Source organism: Aspergillus stella-maris, assembly GCF_047715825.1.
Source record: "Aspergillus stella-maris strain CBS 113639 unplaced genomic scaffold BDV14scaffold_29, whole genome shotgun sequence".
Lineage (NCBI taxonomy): Eukaryota > Fungi > Ascomycota > Eurotiomycetes > Eurotiales > Aspergillaceae > Aspergillus > Aspergillus stella-maris.
Window position 1 is genome coordinate 257944 of NW_027396823.1, and position 18420 is coordinate 276363.

Sequence of the window (18420 nt, forward strand, 5' to 3'; positions counted from 1 at the left end):
CATCCCCGCATCAGCTTAGATTAGATGGATGCCAAAGTGCGCGTACGAGTCGTGCGCGATGGAGCTGGGTATACCATCCCCTCCAACCGTCTGATTCTTTTTCTTTCTTTCTCTCAAGCACCCAGAGGAAGCTTATAGGTACCGCGAGAAGATGCGGCTCTCCCTGTTTTTGGTGCCGTTCGCGGCTCACCATGTTTTCGCGGACTCTGAAGCGGGTAAGGACGCGCTCGAAGCACTGAGGAACATGGAAGGACTCGGAAACATCAAGGACTTTGCGTCGATCGCGTCGATTCTATCCTCACTCGTTGACGGGGATGGCGGGAAGAAGGAAGACGGTGCGCAGCCCGCGCGCGAGGGCTCATCGGGGCTGGAGGATCTAGAAAGCATTAGCGATGAGGACGTACCGACGTCAGGAGAGGCGCCTGTCAGTTTGCTGAAGGGACAGGATACCCTCTCACAGATACAGAATATTGCGGGTATAGCGTCAAGTTTGTTTGCGCTTGTTGAGAGGCAGGGAGCGGGTTCGGGCGATTCAACGAGGACCGGCCAGTCCAGGGGAGAAGGGGGGCAAGACGGGTATGGAGAAAGCAATGACGCATCAGGAGGGCCTCTTGACTTACTGAAGAGTATTGGAGCTCTACAGCGGGTTATGGATCTCGCTTCTGGGATTGGGAAGCTCGCTAACGAAGAGCTGGAGGGTACGGAGGATATTCTGGGGGAAAGAGCCCACGATCAACCTCAGGCTCCTCTAGTACCACCAACGCCTTCATCGAAGATAGCGAGGCCTTCAAGTTCAATTACTTCGAAGCAACAAACAGCAAAGAGACAGTCCACGGCTAAGACAAGTTCCTTCCCTCCCTCATCTACCCCAAAGCCAGCGCCGCAACCCGACTTCTTCGCCCGTCTAGACGCAATCCAGCGCTTTAGCAAGCTCGCGCAGAAGATAACTGCCCTGTCGAATGAGAACCCCTCGGCTTCATATTCCGAAAAGCTGAAAGTCATTTTCTCAGACCCGGAGATCACCGCGACGCTGAGCTATATCTTTGAGAACGCACATAAACTCCTTACACCTGAGGTCCTGACTTTACTCAAGACGTTCCTGCGCACGAGCCCCGTTATACCAGACGAATACCGCAGTTTATCAATTACGGTTGCAGACTCGTTGGGCGCAATATTTAGTCCCGAATTTGCTCGGCATTTCGCGAGCGCAAAGAAAACGCTCGATGATGTCGGTATCGATCTCCTCCCCGCCCTTGAAACACTCTGGGACATTGGAAAGTGGACTATGAATACGTTCGATGCAGACTACATTCAGAGTATGAACAGGCAGGTGGCGCTTTGGCGAAGGGCATTGACGTCAGATGAGATGGGTGTCTTTGTGGAATGGATTTCTGATCCGGTCACTATTCGAAGCTTAACGGAGAGGGTTTCCGGTGTCAAGGATGCGCTTACGGCCGAGAGGATTCATGCGTTGAATGAGCTTTTGGAGAGGCGGAGAATGTTGAAGATGGAGAACGAGGAGTATCAGGCTTTTGGGAGCGTGCTTGGTGAGAGGGTGCGCTGGTATCTATCGACTGAGCAGGGTCTTGCTCAACTTCAACTCTTGCTTGATATGTTGAACGAACTGCATACTTCACATGCGCTGGTCTATCTACCGCACGTCCTACAGAGCCGGGTGGCAGCCCTAACCCCGGATCTCGCAGGTCCCGTCAACCACCTCTCTGTACATCTCACTGCACTCTCCTTGACTGATGTCATTCCCCAGGTCACGACAACGCTTCAGGACATCATCAACTTGATGATCCCTTTGCTGGACCCCTTCACAAGAGCCGATACAGCCCTGTCCTGGTTATTCTGGACGGACCTGAACTTAGTCGTCAACAGGGTTTATGCCACTCCCCTAACCATGTTTCGAGAAAGCCACTCCATTCTAGTCTTCATAGATAGCCTACTCCAGGCAGACAACGGTCAGAAATTCCGCCAGCTCCTTCGGGATCCCGTGCAAACTCGGGAGTACATCGCTCCGAGCTTGCTTGTGCCGGTTAACCTTGGTGGTGCTCAGAATGTCAGCGCGGTGGTTATGAGTGGGTTGGAATTTGAGATGGGAGTGAGTGATCTTGGTATGACCCCTGTTGTTTCTGGGACGTCTGGTCATGTGAGTTGGGTCTTTGATACTATCTACGCTCGTCTTGAGCCGGGACGAGTTGAAGAGACCAGGAAGAGTATCAAAGTGATGAGCGAGGTTGGTTGTCCCCCCATATATCGAGACATGGCCTATTGCTAACTCGTTACAGACCATCTCTCTCTTGGTTCAGATCATGGAGATCTTTCAGAACAGCTCTGTGTCTGTTCTCTGAGCCCGGCGCAGCAGGTATAACCTAACCTCCCTCCAGGCGATACGTTCGGAATTCTCTCTCTCCTTTGTATCAACCCTTCGACCATAGCCATTGGAGCATTGAGGGTTACGCCTGGATTGTTCTGCAAGTGTTAGGGTTCATGTATATAGTCCTATAGGAATCGAGTTCCGTCCATCGTCGCTCTTATGCTGCTTTTATAAACCCGTTCTCTGAGTCATTTTCCTCCTCTCTTTCTTCCCTCCTACACAGTACTCGATCAGTATTCTCTGCATCGAGCAGATATCCCGCTTTGACCACGGTCTAAAGCCCTGATCCAGTATCAGAATCTTCACTTACCTCTTACCTACGTCTCACCTTTCCTTTTCTTTTCCTTCCTCCTCTTCCTCTCCTTTCCCTCCCGCCGCCATGCCCATCAATATGAGCCATGGCCAAGTCGGCTCCTCCCTCTCCTTTCCCTGCCACTGGGGTAGATACCAAATCGAACCCTGCAGCGCCAACGAGACCGTCCGCGGTCACCCGGCACGAGCCCTAAGCCCCGCCGCGCCGCAGTTTATCCCGGCACAGGCCGCTCCCGCCCAGGTTGCGACTTTCGACCATGTCCAGTCCTCCAGGTTCGCCGGGAACACAACCGGCACCTTCATAGCCATGACCCATGGCCCATACAGCGGCGAGCCAACCATAGCCCAACCGCCGCCGATGGCGAATGGGTCCAACCCCGCCGATAAAGCGCCGTTCCATACCATCTTCTCCTGGTATGGACGCTCAACCTGGGATGCGGCCCTTATCCGCGAGTACCAGGGCAACAAACTCGTCCGCATTAGAGGCGGAGAGTCGCTCTATGACCCGATGACACTCGGGACATTTAATCCCGGCTCTACCTCTGCCTCCACTCCCGGCCATGGCCATGGCCAGCCCTCCGCCTCCGGGCCCCGAGTCGCCGCGCGAGTCTACAGCGCGGCCTTCTTCATCCGCAAAACGCGGGATATCTTCGCGCAATACGGCTTCACTCAACCCCTGGGCATTCAAGCCGTAGGCCGCGTGTCCGAATGGCGTCCGCTTAGGCGGCGCATTCCAACCATCGTTGTAACGATGCGAGTGAAGCCGTGCGATAAGCGGAGTATTGAATTCGCCGTTTATGACTGTATGATTCTCTTTCAGGTTCTCTGGGTTTATAAAAATGTTTCTGTTGAGGTTGTTGATCCTGTGATTGTGAGTAAGAAGGAGCTGAGGGAGTTGGCGGTGTTGAGGGGGGAGTTTAATCGCAATAATGAGGGGCAGAGTATGCGTTTTTGGGACGGGGCTACGGAGGAGAATTTGGCGGGGTTTCTTTAGGGGGGTGTCGTTTTTCTTTTCCCTCTCTGAATCCTTGCAGCTCTCTCGGTGTTCGGTGTTTGTGGCATGGACAAGGCGTTGGACATGGTCGGTTTTGTTTTATATGGACTTTCGCACTTTGGTTGTGCGCTTGCTCCTGGAATCCATCCTTCGTTCATGTCCCAGGGTCTGATATGGTCTGCATTTGTTTATTGTTTCGTACTTAGCGAATTATTAATTATATAGTACCCTAGGTAGTCCGCGGGGATCTCGAATTGAATACTCGTCTCCGCTTCAATATTGTACCTATCTGCAACGGAGTGCCTTGTAAGCCTTATATACTCTCCTTATATACAGAATCACTTCCTATTAGACTTATGGGTTACTCTACACCCTATTCTAAACGTATTCCTCATGTACGGTGGGTCGTTTATACTGCGACTTGAACGGCCTGTAGTAACCGCCGTCTAGGTTCCTTCGATACATGAACTAGCCCTAGCTATTACAGAGCTTGATTCCCGTTGTATGTATGGTACCTACATCGTAATCCTTTCCAGAAATAATTATCTTAAGGGTATAAGTGGCTCTCTCCGCTCGGAAAGCTGCATATGGTTCCCATCATTTTCTCATACGTTGGCTTCAGCTGCCCCGGTAAAGATGAGATCCTCTGTCTACCCAACTCTCATAGTCATCCTAAAAGCCCTACGCTAATCCAAGCAAACTTCTATTTTCCCCATCGCCTGCAGAAATCCAATGGTGGCGCATATAGTATAAAAACCCCCCCTCTATCCAAAAGAAGGCACAAGACACGACGTTAGGACAAACTTCCCAGGGCCCTCCCTACACCCAAGGAACAAGCCTCATGGCAAACATGGCCTGAATACGTGGGCCATGTTACATTCGCCCTGGCCTTCAACGTGCGTTTCTGCCTTGGGGGGAGTTAGGGTTAGGTGGACTGGAGGTTCCCGACTCGGCTCTTTTATCCACCACCAAGATATCAATATAGTGAGGGATCTTTGGGATGGGTGGAAGCTTATTATGACTATAGAGATGGTTGTTCAAAAGGGTGTTTGGGTGGTTTTTGGTTTTTGTGTGGTGATTGGTGCAAGCGTCTTTGTCGTAGGAGTTGGAGGTATATTTTGGCATAGTCAGGAAAGGTTTGGTTTGTTTTAGCCGTAGAATCTTGTCGAAGCCATTGAATACTCAATTTGCAAAACCTACCTTGTCCAAAGTACAGAGGCCATACAAAGTACCACACCGCACTGTTCAATGATATCAGCGCTGTATCTTTAACCTGACCCTGACGTGTCCGTGGATCCCCGAAGTACTTCCGTCCTCCGACCCCGATCATCCTACTCCGTAGTACTCCATAGCAGTAGATTAATTTATATTAACACGTACCACTCCGTGTACCTTGTTCTCCAACGGCTCGAGGACAGATGATCTACTATTTCTCCACCCCATGTTTATCGTTCGCGTCAATTGCGATTCTGAAACATAACGGTCGCCCTTGAGGTTCTCGATCATCATTCAAGAATGGGGCTGCGGCTCCTGCCCCCAAAGATTGTTTCTCCGTTTATTTTATGGGGTTGGAGGTGGAATTAAAGGTGGGATTTGATGTTGATGTCATGCCTATAAATGTCGTGGTTATGGTGCAATGAATTGGGCTCTTGAATCATGCGATACCTCTGAGCTTTGCAAAGGACCTTCTGGTTGCGGTTATACCCTTGTCCTTTCCTTATCAAGACTACCTAGGTGTCGGAATCCCCCGCCTCCGTCGCATCAACTCAGCCGATATGATTCAGATTCATGATTCATGATCCTTGTCCTGTTAGAGCCCAACGGTCGCTAAATACCTAGTGTGCAGGGGGCCTGACTTGGCTGCTTATGGACTGGCCGGGGTACGATGTAGGAACGGCTTGGTTAGGGTATAATACCGACAACTATAGGGTGTTTACTAGGGCTTACTTCTTAGTTCAAGGGCTAGACTTTTGAATATCGGTAAGTACCTCGGTTAGCAGGATCCTTTCCTTTAACATTGTCTGTCTGCTTTGAATTTTGTTGACAGACTGGACGGTTCCTATATACATCGAGTAATAAGATGTCTCGAGATGCAGATAGTATCAATGGAAGAATTCTTATTTTTGACGAGATTATTACATGTCCATCTTTTCCACCCATTCAATGACTTTACCAAGTATATCAATATCTATCCAACTCCCTTCCACGCCCCAGACTCCCCACCGGACTAGACTGCGACCCACGGCCCTCCACAACCTCAACCGTCTGCTCCACATCAACCGTCTTCTGAATCCCTCCAATGCCATTCACGGCCATCTTCCTTTCCTTGCCCCCCTGCGCCAGCCCATCAACCGCCCCTGCGTAAGAGATAAGGTGGTTCTCATCGCTGTTTAATTCGTGGCCCTCCGGTTCCCGGCGAGACATGTTGAGTGATTGTCCCTTGCTGCCGGTTCCTTTGACGCGGGACAGCTGCATCGTGCTGTCTTGCTGCTGGTAGTATTTGGATTTGTAGCTGTGGTTGCGGACTTTTGCGATTACGATGTTTAGACTGGGGAGGCACGCGCAGATGAGGCCGACGCCGCCTTCTGCGTTTCTATACATGCACTCATTAGTATAAGTCACTTCGTTGAGGAGAGGTGGGATATTGGATGAGGGGGGAAGGGCCATACCCAGAAAGAATCACACAAACAAACACAATCGTCATATCCCTGGAGCTCCCATCTCTAAGCACCAATATCAACCGGTAGATACTAAACGCCGTCGCCAACCCCCCAGCACTCAACATCCCGATAACACGCAACTTCTTATTCCGACTCATCTGCAAACTCCACGTCAACGGCAGCGGCAGCACCAAGATAAGAATATCAGACACCATCGAAATCACACTATCAGCAATCAACGCCGCGCGCTGATCAAGACACTTCGCATCGGGATCCTGGGTCCAGTACCCCGGGACCGGATCACACATGCGGATCTTGATGATCTCCGCGATAACGTAGTAGATTGTTATAGCGGCCAGGAAGCCGTAGATGAAGTATACTTTTGATTTGTAGGGGGCGAAGATGCGTGTTAGGATTGACAACAGGGCGATTTTTGTGAGCAGCGCCATGGGGCAGTAGAGGACTGTGGCGATGTAGCAGAATTTCCGGAAGCGGATTTGGTCCGCTTCGCTTACGTCGTAGTAGTGGTAGCCGCCGCCGAAGTTGCCCACTGGTGATAGTGTTAGGTGTGTGCTTTGGTTGGAGGATGAGGGTGGGGATGGTGAGGGAGGAAGACGTACCGACCATGGCGACACCACAGTATCCCATGAAGAGGATCTAGAAGCGCATCAGTCTAATACTCTGGTAGGGGAGTCGTTGTGTTAGACGAACCCATGCGAGAAGACATGTCCCTGGAACAATTAGCACTGTCCTACAAGATATGAGCGAAAGACATACAATCCTCAACCCGCGCCCACTGCCTATACCAAGCGCGAATACCAAAGCGCATAAAGATAAATAGCGTGCAGATGGGAATGCAAAGGCATTGTGTAACGAGGTTGACGGTGTTCAGAACGTCAGTGCGGTTGTCGTAGTTCACCGACATGATGTGGAATATGTTGGTGATGTTGTCGTTTCAGGTTAGTTCAGAGCTGGCTAAGCCAGCATTCTATCTTCTGTCTGTTTACCCCAGAGTCGGTGGTGAGTTTTAAAATGTCGAATCTCAACGTCAATCTCAAGATAGAGTAGTGGATAGAAAGAGAGGTGGACGATGGGAATGGAGAAACGGAGTCGAGAGCAAGATCTAAGTAAATGAAACGTAAGGAGCGATGAAATGAGGAGAGGAGAGTGAAAGAGTGGAGGCCTACCACCCTGAATACCGGGGGGCAAGTGCAATAAGTCTTATATTAAGAATTTATTAGATCATTAAGTCCGAGCTCAGGTAAGAGTAGTCTAGTCTGGTATAAGGAGTCGGCTAAGTCGAGATGATCTGCACTGCGCCGCATTCACCACTTCCAGTTCAAGGTTTAGCTGCAGCTCGGATTGAGTTCGAGCTGACAGTGCCATTGTTAGGTTCAAAATGGTATCAGCTAGGGGGCGGGCGAGAAAGGAAATGTGCAGGGATGGTATCATACCCATTGGCAGCCTATACTCACGGCTCCATAGTCGAGTTAGGACCGCGCGACGGCAAGACCATATCAAACGGGAAGTGCAAAGTAAAATGCAGCGCGTCGATCACCTGTCTCAACTGTCAATTGAACTTTCGCGCTGCCAGCGTCGTATGGACTGAGCTTCCGATCCTCGCCATTCTTGCCAGTCGCCACAGGATTGGATTCAGACCCAGTCCCACCGCGCTGGCACCGAAGCGTCAGCAAGCTATGGCGGGATTGTCGGGCCCATTTGATTTGGTCTCCATTTGCATACCCGATGAGGAAAGAATGCACGATCCCGATAAAGTAGATAGCGCGATGAGCAGGCGTGGAAAAAGCAATTATCATTCACAAGGCCAGATCTATGGGGGCAAAAAGCAAACATTGCATTGGGAACTGCTGGCACGGCGCGTGTGACCTGTTGGTTTTTCCAGGGGGATTTGAAATGCAATGAAGAATAGCATTATGGAGTCGTAGTCGGGAGTTATGCAGCAGGACCACATACCCTGTCAAGTTAAGTTTGGCTGGCCTTGTCAACCTGATACTGACAGCCGACTCTTCCAGAACATGATCCCAGCAAAACTGTCCCTAATTCCTTCGGTTCTTGGCCGGCAACGGTTCGGTGACAAACAGGGTAAATCTCCGTTCGTCCAGGATTCGTAGCCGAGACGGCATGGCATGGCATGGTCTGCAGTTGAAACTCAGTCTGAGACTACTGCAACAAGTTCAAGCGCAGGATGAGGCAAGCAAGATCATCAAAGGATTGCGCTACTGGTACGAGACGCCGTCCATCAGCAAGGAACCCGGCCCGTTGTGGAGCGGGATGGAGCCTGAGGGTCCAAATCGGAAGCCTCGTCGTCACCCGGCGGCGAAACATGTTGCTGCTTGGAAAAGAAGGTTCGACGGTGTTTTCAGTTGGTGGAGAAGTTGTGCTGTCTGGAAGTCGCGGAGATTGCGGTGGCTCGAGTAATTTGCAATTTCTCATACAACATAATACACAGAGATAGAATAAGGCAGCAGAGTAAGGCAGATTATCACTCACCTCGCGGTCTGGTCGGGTAGTGTGTATACCAGTCTGGACTGTCGCTCGCTATATGCTTAAACTGGGCCTGGGCCTGATCATCCAAGTCCTTCTAATTTTCCTTTTTTTGTTCGTCGTCCAGATCGCGTAATCAAGAGACTCCCTCGTATGCTCAGAACCTGCGGTGTATATTTTGCCAGACCACGGCTGGTGTGCTTCGACAAAGAGTTAATTGATATCGGAGTCTCTGTTCATTTCGGCCCTAAGAGAAGTATCCAATCAGTTCGTTTTGGCCAACATCCAGAGATCGTCAACGCTGCCACATTGTTGGGTTTCGATAGCTTACTTTTGTACATTACTCTGTAAACTCGTAGCCATTCACCATCTGAGCGAGAAGAACCATTCGCTCGACCTGAGTAAAATCCGTCTCCAGATTCTGCAGCAACGACCAAGTATGACTTGTTAAAGGCTGCGCTGCAGCTGGAACCAGTACGATCGATGTCGTTGTCTTCGATTTATCCCAGATCTGCGAGATGTATGGGCTGCACTCGGCTTTCTTGTCAAATTAGAATATTCATGATTTATTCCTCATCAGTCGTTAAAGAACGCCATCACTACCTAAGTTAGGTATCCAGCGATAGCCTCCATCAAGGACAACTAGTTATTCTCCTGCCACCTGTTTCCCAACATCAGCTCAACGCCCTGACTTACAACAATTCAGTTCAGTCCCGCCCTGACTTACCTATGTCCACAGTTCAAACAAGTATAGAATATCGTAGTCCCCTCATCCGCGCTGCGCATTTGAACCTGCGCGTACGTAGCGTCTTTACTCGGACACTTGGGACAATCCATTTCGATATGTGGGCCCGATCCAAGACTCTCTTTTGTGACCACCTGCGTATAACTCTTCAGTTTGCTTCGCAGGCGTGAGGGGAAATTTTCGGATGTTGATGTTTGTATGTGGTTTAGGGATGTGTCTATTGTTTCCATTCCCATTGATGATTAGTGGAGCTATTTCTATAGAAGGACGAACGGGCTGTGGGGCATGGAGATGTTGTATGGAACCAGGAAACAGGACATACTCTTCGCTTTCTTCCCGCACATCTCACACTCGAGTATCTCGTTGGGGGAGTCGTCGAGGAGGTTCCCGCAGCTTTCGCAGAATTGGACGGCCATTGTTGCTCTTGTTGCTGTTGTTCTTCTGTTGGTTCTGGTTGTGGTGTTCCATGGTTGCGGTAAGGAAAGTATGTGTCACGTGAGTGGATGCCTGTTGTGCTCATTACTGCCTGCTTATGCGAGTTATGCAGGTGCTAGAGAAGGAACACCAAACACCACGGCTTGTCTTTACAGCTACAACGTCTCCTTTGCTACAGAACAGAGACCTCGCGAGGTTTGAAATGCCGCCATCGATTCTCTCTTTGTACTTTCACATGATCAGCACCGCCAGTAAAGTTAGTACAGCGTACTTCTGCACAGGCCTCTTAATCCAAGTGGTAAATTTGCGATTCTCTGGTATTTTCAAGCTGAGACAAACTGTTGCCAAGCTGTCGTTGGGATTATTTGAGTTAACTCGACGATCACAGACAATCCAGCGAGCCGCCGAACACCGCAGACTAAGGAACAGCGAACGACTTGGAGTCGATAGACCATGGACCATCGATAGCCATCTCCAAGCCCAACCCACTCTCCGTACATCTATCGAAGATATCGCCCCCAACGACAATCGTTCCTTTCCCCCTTATCTCGATTTGCGATCAAAACATCGACTTTCAGTTTCAGGAGAACGAGATTCAACACCAAATGAAACGTGGCCTGTGGCTAAGCCGGCCGGTCCTTTGCTAACGCGCACTAACTCTCCACTGGCGCATCGCTGACTGGATCCCATGGCGCAACCCGCTGTCAGGGCCCATACGAGCGACCCGTCTAGCCCGTTTCGACGTCGGATGTCCGATTATCAACTGCGGTGCGAGGGGGTTAGTCTTGGAGGGGCAGGCAGTTGCCAGTTGGAGACTGGAGTGGGTTGGAGCAGGGCCGATAAGGAGAAGTGCTGTTTAAATGCGTGGTGAGTCTCGATAACGGCCGCTGGCTATCTACATCATTCATGTCAATTGAAGTAACTTGTGAAAATGGCGCACGCAGACTCGAAGCTCTTTGAGCCGCTTACTATCAACAATGGCAAGCTTACCCTTAAGCACCGCGTTGTTCATGCGCCTATGACTCGCAACCGGGGTGTACCTGCTAGTTCTGCCAGCACGCCCGAGAACCCGAATCGCGTTTGGTACCCTGGTGATTTGATTGTTGAGTACTACAAGCAGCGCGCGACTGATGGCGGTTTGATTGTCTCGGAGGGTATTCCTCCGTCGCTTGAGGTATACATCACTATCTTTCATTCTAGCCGTTGGGTGCTAACAGTCAGTAGAGTAACGGCATGCCCGGTGTCCCTGGCCTATTCACCCCCGAACAAACCGCCGGGTGGAAACGAGTCGTCGACGCTGTCCACGAGAAAGGAGGCCACATCTACGCCCAGCTCTGGCACGCCGGCCGCGCCACAATCCCCCAGATGACCGGTACACCTGCCGTCTCCGCCTCTGCGACCGTCTGGGACTCGCCTACCGAATGCTACAGCCACCCGCCCGTCGGCGCGACCGCACAAGTCCCCTACTCGCAGCACCCTCCGATCGAGTTGACAGTCGACCATATCAAGCGCACAATCGCCGACTACTGCAATGCGGCCAAGGCCGCAATAGAGGCAGGCTTCGACGGAGTCGAGATCCACGGCGGAAACGGATACCTCCCTGAGCAATTCCTTAGCTCGAATGTGAACAAGCGGACGGACGAGTATGGCGGGTCGCCGGAAAAGAGATGCAAGTTTGTGTTGGAGCTGATGGAGGAGATGTCGAAGACAATTGGGGCTGAGAAGTTGGCGATTCGTCTTTCGCCGTTTGGTTTGTTTAACCAGGCGCGCGGCGAGCAGCGCGTTGAGACCTGGACGCATCTTTGTAAGGAGCTTAAGCGGATGCTGCCTGATCTGTCGTACGTGAGCTTTATTGAGCCGGTGAGTTCCCAATCCCCCTCTCCGCTGGCTGCAAACTAACAAGTGTTCCCAGCGCTACGAGCAAATCTTCAGCTACGAGGAAAAGGACCGCTTCCTCGGCAGCTGGGGCCTCACAAACGTCGACCTCACCTCCTTCCGCGAAATCTTCGGCTCAACACCTTTCTTCTCGGCGGGCGGCTGGGACCAGAAGAACTCATGGGGTGTGCTGGAATCCGGCCGGTATGATGCGCTGCTCTACGGCCGGTACTTCACGAGTAATCCCGACCTGGTAGAGCGCTTGAAGACTGGCGTTGAGTTTACTCCTTACAAGCGCGAGAGATTCTACGGGCCGTTCGAGGATAATAAGGTGTTTTATATCGATTATCCGGCTGCGACGCAGTAGACTATTTGACCCTGTACATAGATGCATAGATATGCAGCATAAATATATTATTACTCAGCAGTGAGCTGTGCACAACGTATCTCCTCGGCCTCCGCGGCGTTCCTTACTCTGGACTCAATCATCTCTCAACAACACAACCATGGCAGACAAACCTTCGTCAACAAGTACGAGTACGGGAGCGCCTCGGAGCTCATTTCGAGTGCGGGCGGTGCGTTCTCTTCATCTAGTATCATTCTCAAACTAACAAGTCCAGTGCGACAATTGCCGACTGCGAAAGGTATAACACCACATCAGTAAGACACCAGCCTCAATTGACAACTTACAACCCAGATCAAATGCGATAAAAACGCCCCTTGTTCGAGCTGCAATGTTCTCGGTGTGCCTTGCAGCGCGGGCAGATCTACGCCAGCCACAGCCGTTGCTGCAGGTGCAGCTGCAGGTACCGGACAGCCACAACGGGTGCAGAGTACCGAGTAGTAAGTGCCAGCCTTGTTCCCAGTCCCAATAACCTCGACTAATTAAGAATTAATGAGCACAGCGAAGCAAAATTTACCGCAATCCAATCCCAACTCAATTCCATCCAGGAAGTCCTGCGCCAACTCTCAAGCAAGACTTCCACCTCTTCAGCACCAACGCCAACACTAACACCGTCTTCGGCCCCGGGTCCTGCGGATCCCGGATCCACTGCGCGACAGACGGTACCTCCATTCGAGGGACAGTCCTCTTTTCACCATGAGACGCTTGTTGCGAGGGATGCGGCGCTGAGTGCGGTTGTTAAGGCGAGGGGTGGAGGGGGGCATTTGGGTGATCAGGTTTCGTCTGCGCTGTCGAGTTTGAAGAGTAGTCTTGATCGGGAATCAGGGTCGGGTTCTGGATATGGTCAGGGGTCGGGGGCGAATGAGGTGAATGGGATGCGGGAAAGGGAGGCTTTGCTTCCTATTGATCTTGTTGTTGCTGTTGTGAGGAAGGTTAAGGGTTGGTAACACCTCGGTTGGTGGTATGGACTTTGACTTACTGGCGCAGCTCATCCTTCTTTCTTCCTTGTTAGCCAATCTTGGAAGAATACTCAACAACTCGAGTCGCTATGTCAGTCGATCTACTTCCCTATCGAACCGGTTCCGGCGGGCGCGACGACATTGTTACATGGATTGTTGTACTTTATCATCCGGGATTACATCTACGAAGGCGACGCCGATCTTACGCGCTTCGATCTGGATTCAAGCAAATCATTTTGTGAGCGCAGTTTCGTCATCGGGTTGAACAGTACTCAGATGCTGGCTGATCCGACTTTGGAGAAAGTTCAGGCTTTGTTGATCGGAGTATGTTCCTTAGTTCATCAGACAGCCTTGTCCGGCTAACGGCTTTCAGGTCTACAAAGCGCAAGAAGAATTCGACATCCAGCGTTGCTGGACGTACCTTTCCCTCGCCTTCAACATGTGCCAAACCATGGGCCTACACCGAAACGCAACTTCCAACGGTGACCCGCCGCCTCTTGCGGACTCGAAGCGTCACGCCTTTTGGGCGCTGTATACCATCGACAAGAACGTCTCACTCAACATCGGCGCGACTTCGCATTTCCAAGACCACGACATCGATACCGAACTATATACACCGTCGACGGACCCAAGACAGCGCTCATGGGATCTGATTAATCTTATCACAGTTGAGTTTGCTGCTATACAGGGCAAGGTTTACGACCAGCTATACTCTGTTTCTGCTACAAGGGTCTCTGAGCAAGAACGCTTTGCAAGGGTCGAAGTGCTCTCTTTGGATCTTATGGCTGTAAGAGCAAAGTTGCTTGAGGTCTGTTCCCACACCCATCTCTCCGTTTCCCTCGTTTCACCGCTGATCTTGTTTTCTGTTCGTGACAGACCGACATATCCAATGCCTTCCACTCCGCCTCCCTCCACGGCATGGCCGCCTGCGCCGACTTCATCGCTTATTCCGTGCTCACAGTGATATACCGCGCTCAGACCCGCGCTGCAGACGCGATGGCCGTATCTTCTCAATGCTACGAGGCTGCATCTATGGCATTGCATAGTCACCTGAAGTGTATTACATACTTTAGGGACAGGGAGAAGCACAAGTTGAGGGAATATGTTAACTCGTCTGTCACCTTTACCTCCCTCTCTACCTTCCTAGCGCAATCCTGCTAATGATGTTTTCTGGTGCAGAATACTCCTCTACCCCTCCTTCACCCCCTTCATAATCGTCTTCACACACGCAATAACCACCACCTCCCCCAGTGACCTCCACCTCCTCCTCGAAACAGTCAACTCCCTCGAACTAATAAAGGGCGTCTCCCGCGGCTCCGCACACCTGCACTCGATCTGCGCCTCTTTCGCACGCACAGCCCAAGTCCTTGTTGAAAATCGGCAGACATTAACGGGGTTAAGTCAACACGACGACGGGAGTCTATTCATGAGTGCTAGGGCTGGTAATAATGCTGATGGAGATGAAGACGAGAGTATGAATGCGGGGATTGCGCTGCCGGTTGATGTGAGTTGGCCGGAGGATATGTTTGGTGATCTTTGTGGTGGAGGTGGGTTTGGTGGGTTTGGTGGGCATGGAGGGCAGGTTGATATTGGGTTGTTTTTGAATGAGTTTGTTGGTGGAGGACGGAGTGGGTTAGATATTCTCCGCGGTGGGCGGTTCGGATAGGTCTTTTTTGAGAGAAGGTCGGGGTGATTTGATGGGAGAGATTTGATGCAATGCGTTGCTTGTTATTATACTCTACTATATACTAGATCATACACCTCTCGATAGAAAATAGTCTGTTCATAAGATCTCCTTCCGCAGCGCTGGCGATAGCGACTGGAGGCAAGAACAACTATTCTTCCCACCTATCTAAATTCACTTCTTATCCCATCTCTTCCCCTCTCTCCCCAATTCTCTTCTTTAGAGGAACAACCCTAAATCACATACTGCAACACAATTAGTCTCACCCCATAACCACCCCTCAAGAACAGAAACAAATGAAAACATACCGGAATAAACAAATAAGGAACCCTCTTCTCATACTCCCTCCAAGCCTCACCATACCGCTCGCGACACCGGGCAATATCCCGTCTCGCACGATGAATAATCATGACCGTGAAGAAAATCGAGTAGAACCAGGGGAACGGCGAGTTGAAGCCTGTTATCAATCCCCAGGAGAAGGCGAAGAACCAGTCGCATGTGTAGTGAATTTTGCGCGCTATGCCGTCTTTACATAGAGAAAAAAAGTTATTAGCAGTGTTGAGAAGAGGAAAAAAAAAAAAAAAGAAGAACATACACCACCCATCACAAAGAATAACGACGCCATCGTCGCCTCTTATAGTTCGTGGATTCTTGACGGATCGCCAGGGAAGTTGAGGGAAGCGTTGTCGATCAACGCTTGCGCCGCGCTCTTCAGCGCGGAAGGTGTTCTTCTGGCTGTTTGTGGTGTCCCAGATCCAGTAGAAGAAGAGGTATAGGCCTGCCCAGATGATCAGGATAATGGGGTTCCAGCGGTAGGTGGAGGGGTCGTGGTTGGCTAGGTAGAGGGTGCAGTGGCAGTAGGAGAGCGGGACGCCGGCGAGGTTCCAGAATATGAGCATGAAGCCCCATTTTTCGTAGTACATGTCCCTATGATATTCCAGTCAGTAAGTTCTCCGTGAATTGGTTGATGGGTGTTCGGGGCATACCAGGTCGGAATAATCAGGTCTTCACCCTTGGCGCAGGCATTTGTGTACAGGAAGTGCGCCATGAGCAAGAAGCAGACTTCTCCTGACACAAAGCCGAGTTCTTCATACTGTTTGAACGCCGTTCCGAGCGTCAAGAGGAACAGGATAAACCACGGGATGCGGACCTCAAAGAACATCTTCATGTCAATCCACTTGAAGAGGCGTGGGTTGAGCTCGGCGCCCATGAAAAAGTCGTAGACGTGGTTTCCTGTCATCCGATGCTGTGCGCCTCTTGCCAGGGCGGAGACGTATGCGACAATCGAGACGGCATAGCCAGAGATGATGGCGACGGACATGATTGGCCCGAACTCGGTTATCAGGCTATCGAGGCGGAAGAGACCAGAGAAGTGCAGAACGAGAGCCGAAGCAATGGTCACATACCAACTCCACATAGCCGAGCAATAGTATGGGAGCTGGTAACCGTTGAGGTGAGGAAGAGGCTTGCCGACGCGGTAGACTCCTGGGAGGTAGAGGTAAGCGGCACCCTCAAGGATAAGATAGCTCCAGTAGATGATCCAAGCTTTCTTATGAGGGTAGGCGTGGGTATAGGCCAAGTCGACGAGGTGGGCGATGAAGTCGGTAACGGACTGGTCTTTCTCAGGAAGAGGTAGTTGTCCGCCGTAGAAGGTAGCGCCGATGTACATGTAGTACATGAGAAGCGGAAATCCGATCATGAGGGCCGACACGCCCAACGGGCCGCCAAACTCATAGTGTATCTTCTCGGATGAGGAAGGGCTCGTCTTCGACTTCTGGTCTTGGTCGAGTTGGCCACTGGGACTCCGGTTCCTGATGTTAGGACTGGTTTGTTAGCCTGGATATTGGACGATGTCAGTGGTCTTACCTGGCGTTCATTGTTGAGGCCACCATTTTGAGTTGTCAGGAGCAGGAATAAGCACCCCAATGGTTGAAGAGAGTAGGCCGACGGGCCAGGGGTCGATTTATATGCCTTTTAACTTGAAGCCATGGTGGTAGACGGTCACCACGATCGCCGCGGAGTCCGCGGTCGGCACGGAAGTCGCGGACGGCGGGCAATGTTTCACATTCAACATCATATCTCGCGAAGCGGGTGATTGAAAAGGGGCCAGAGGCTTTGGTCCATCGATAAACTTGAGTTGCTATGAAGAAACGGGACAACGACGCGGTTGCCATGGACTGGTTTAGGAAGCTGCGACGGGCACGTGACACAGACAGATGGACACAGCAACACGAGTCAAAAGAGCGGAGAAGCGTCTGCGGGTAGGGTCGAAATAGGACATTGTCAAGTTGGTCGAGAGTCGCAATAGAGAACCGAATATTATTACGCAGTTGGAACTCGAGCGCAACTCCAGGCGAGCGAGCTTCAAGATCAGCCCTGCTCAGCTGTTGAGCCTCGGTCGTTGTCTTCCCACGTCCCCGATCCCGGAAAGGTCCTTATAAGAGTATAGTCGCAGCCGTCCATTCTTGCAGTAGATCTTCAAGATTCAATGGACATCTTGTGATCATGATGGTAGGGGTGCTCGACGAGGGCAGGCGCCCAGTGTTCCGAGGCCGCAAAGTAGTCGAGTCGTCTCCATCATTATTTCGACAACTGGATCTGTGATAGAATGTTAGAAAGTCATGATAAGGAGCATAGAGAAGAGTAGACTTGCCATATGTTTTTGTCGTTGATACTACCATAAGATGCCTGACTGAAGTTATGGTTGGTTAAACAATCGTGAAGGCGGGTCTCGCGACAACAAACTGATATCTTCATCAAGTCCAGAATGACCCAAAGCTAGAGTATACCAGACGCGCATGGACCATGCATTCTCAAATCAAAGCATGAAAGAGGTAAAGAGAGCCAGTGGAGATGTAAAATGAAGCTATTGATTCTTCGTCTCCAAGCGCCGATCTCCTTCACGATCCGACCGCAGACTAGATCACGGGACCCCTCCGCTAAGCTGCCAATCCAAATTCTAATTCCAATAGTTTCGTTCTTGGGGTTACATTTTATCCATGGGTCAAGGAATGGAAGAATTCGAGAACACATATCGCAATTTAACCCTGTTGATCTAGACTTTCTTTTCTCGATAGACGAAAATGGGTGGGATTAAGCAAAGCGTGGTGGATATATAGTTGCACGTGCCACTCTTCCCACCAGAACCAAGATGCGACCGTAGACTGTACAACTCACCAGTCAAGCATACCAAGACCAGAAACAAGGTATCATATCACATCTGTACAGAGTAGACACAGTTGAACATCATGCTACCCCTCCAGCTTCGTAATCGTAGTTAGCAGGTTACGCGTTCTGGAGGGGTGATAAGGGTCCAGGAGGCGAAATTGACGTTGACGGGCGGCGATCGGCGCAGTTCAGACGTTGTTATAGGGCTGTTTCACACTTGGAGATAGCAGATTCTCCAGAGAGGGGTGCATCTGACTTTATACGTAGTTTGTATGAGCACTGTGCTCGACACCAGAA

At 50.9% G+C, this 18420-nt stretch overlaps 7 protein-coding genes across 7 annotated transcripts; 4 read left to right on the plus strand and 3 right to left on the minus strand.

Moving 5' to 3' along the window:
* Positions 1-151: 151 nt before the first annotated feature.
* On the plus strand, positions 152-2357 carry BDV14DRAFT_200476 (uncharacterized protein; the record flags this gene model as incomplete). The annotated part of the gene is made up of 2 exons (XM_073773512.1): positions 152-2242; positions 2295-2357. 2 exons carry the CDS (start codon positions 152-154, stop codon positions 2355-2357), a joined length of 2154 nt encoding a protein of 717 aa, XP_073627901.1.
* A 405-nt stretch (positions 2358-2762) lies between these two features.
* Positions 2763-3689, plus strand: BDV14DRAFT_200477 (uncharacterized protein; the record flags this gene model as incomplete). The annotated part of the gene is made up of 1 exon (XM_073773513.1): positions 2763-3689. The coding sequence occupies one exon, from the start codon at positions 2763-2765 to the stop codon at positions 3687-3689; it is 927 nt and encodes a 308-aa protein (XP_073627902.1).
* A 2111-nt stretch (positions 3690-5800) lies between these two features.
* BDV14DRAFT_173994 (uncharacterized protein) lies at positions 5801-7620 on the minus strand. Its single transcript, XM_073768822.1, has 5 exons — positions 7127-7620; positions 7061-7080; positions 6970-7006; positions 6359-6899; positions 5801-6282 (listed from the first exon to the last, which is right to left on the minus strand). The coding sequence occupies exons 1-5, from the start codon at positions 7272-7274 to the stop codon at positions 5871-5873; spliced, it is 1158 nt and encodes a 385-aa protein (XP_073627903.1). The 5' UTR covers positions 7275-7620; the 3' UTR covers positions 5801-5870.
* A 1574-nt stretch (positions 7621-9194) lies between these two features.
* Positions 9195-10015, minus strand: BDV14DRAFT_200479 (uncharacterized protein; the record flags this gene model as incomplete). The annotated part of the gene is made up of 2 exons (XM_073773514.1): positions 9195-9391; positions 9922-10015. The coding sequence occupies 2 exons, from the start codon at positions 10013-10015 to the stop codon at positions 9195-9197; spliced, it is 291 nt and encodes a 96-aa protein (XP_073627904.1).
* A 797-nt stretch (positions 10016-10812) lies between these two features.
* BDV14DRAFT_173998 (alkene reductase) lies at positions 10813-12335 on the plus strand. Its single transcript, XM_073768823.1, has 3 exons — positions 10813-11208; positions 11259-11894; positions 11947-12335. Exons 1-3 carry the CDS (start codon positions 10966-10968, stop codon positions 12274-12276), a joined length of 1209 nt encoding a protein of 402 aa, XP_073627905.1. The 5' UTR covers positions 10813-10965; the 3' UTR covers positions 12277-12335.
* An 80-nt stretch (positions 12336-12415) lies between these two features.
* Positions 12416-14937, plus strand: BDV14DRAFT_200481 (transcription factor domain-containing protein; the record flags this gene model as incomplete). Its single annotated transcript, XM_073773515.1, has 8 exons — positions 12416-12484; positions 12530-12553; positions 12607-12752; positions 12815-13251; positions 13300-13595; positions 13645-14079; positions 14148-14383; positions 14451-14937. 8 exons carry the CDS (start codon positions 12416-12418, stop codon positions 14935-14937), a joined length of 2130 nt encoding a protein of 709 aa, XP_073627906.1.
* Positions 14938-14978: 41 nt separating this feature from the next.
* Positions 14979-17262, minus strand: erg4A (c-24(28) sterol reductase). Its single transcript, XM_073777216.1, has 4 exons — positions 16822-17262; positions 15942-16778; positions 15551-15882; positions 14979-15481 (listed from the first exon to the last, which is right to left on the minus strand). Exons 1-4 carry the CDS (start codon positions 16845-16847, stop codon positions 15189-15191), a joined length of 1488 nt encoding a protein of 495 aa, XP_073627907.1. The 5' UTR covers positions 16848-17262; the 3' UTR covers positions 14979-15188.
* Between the last annotated feature and the right edge of the window lie 1158 nt (positions 17263-18420).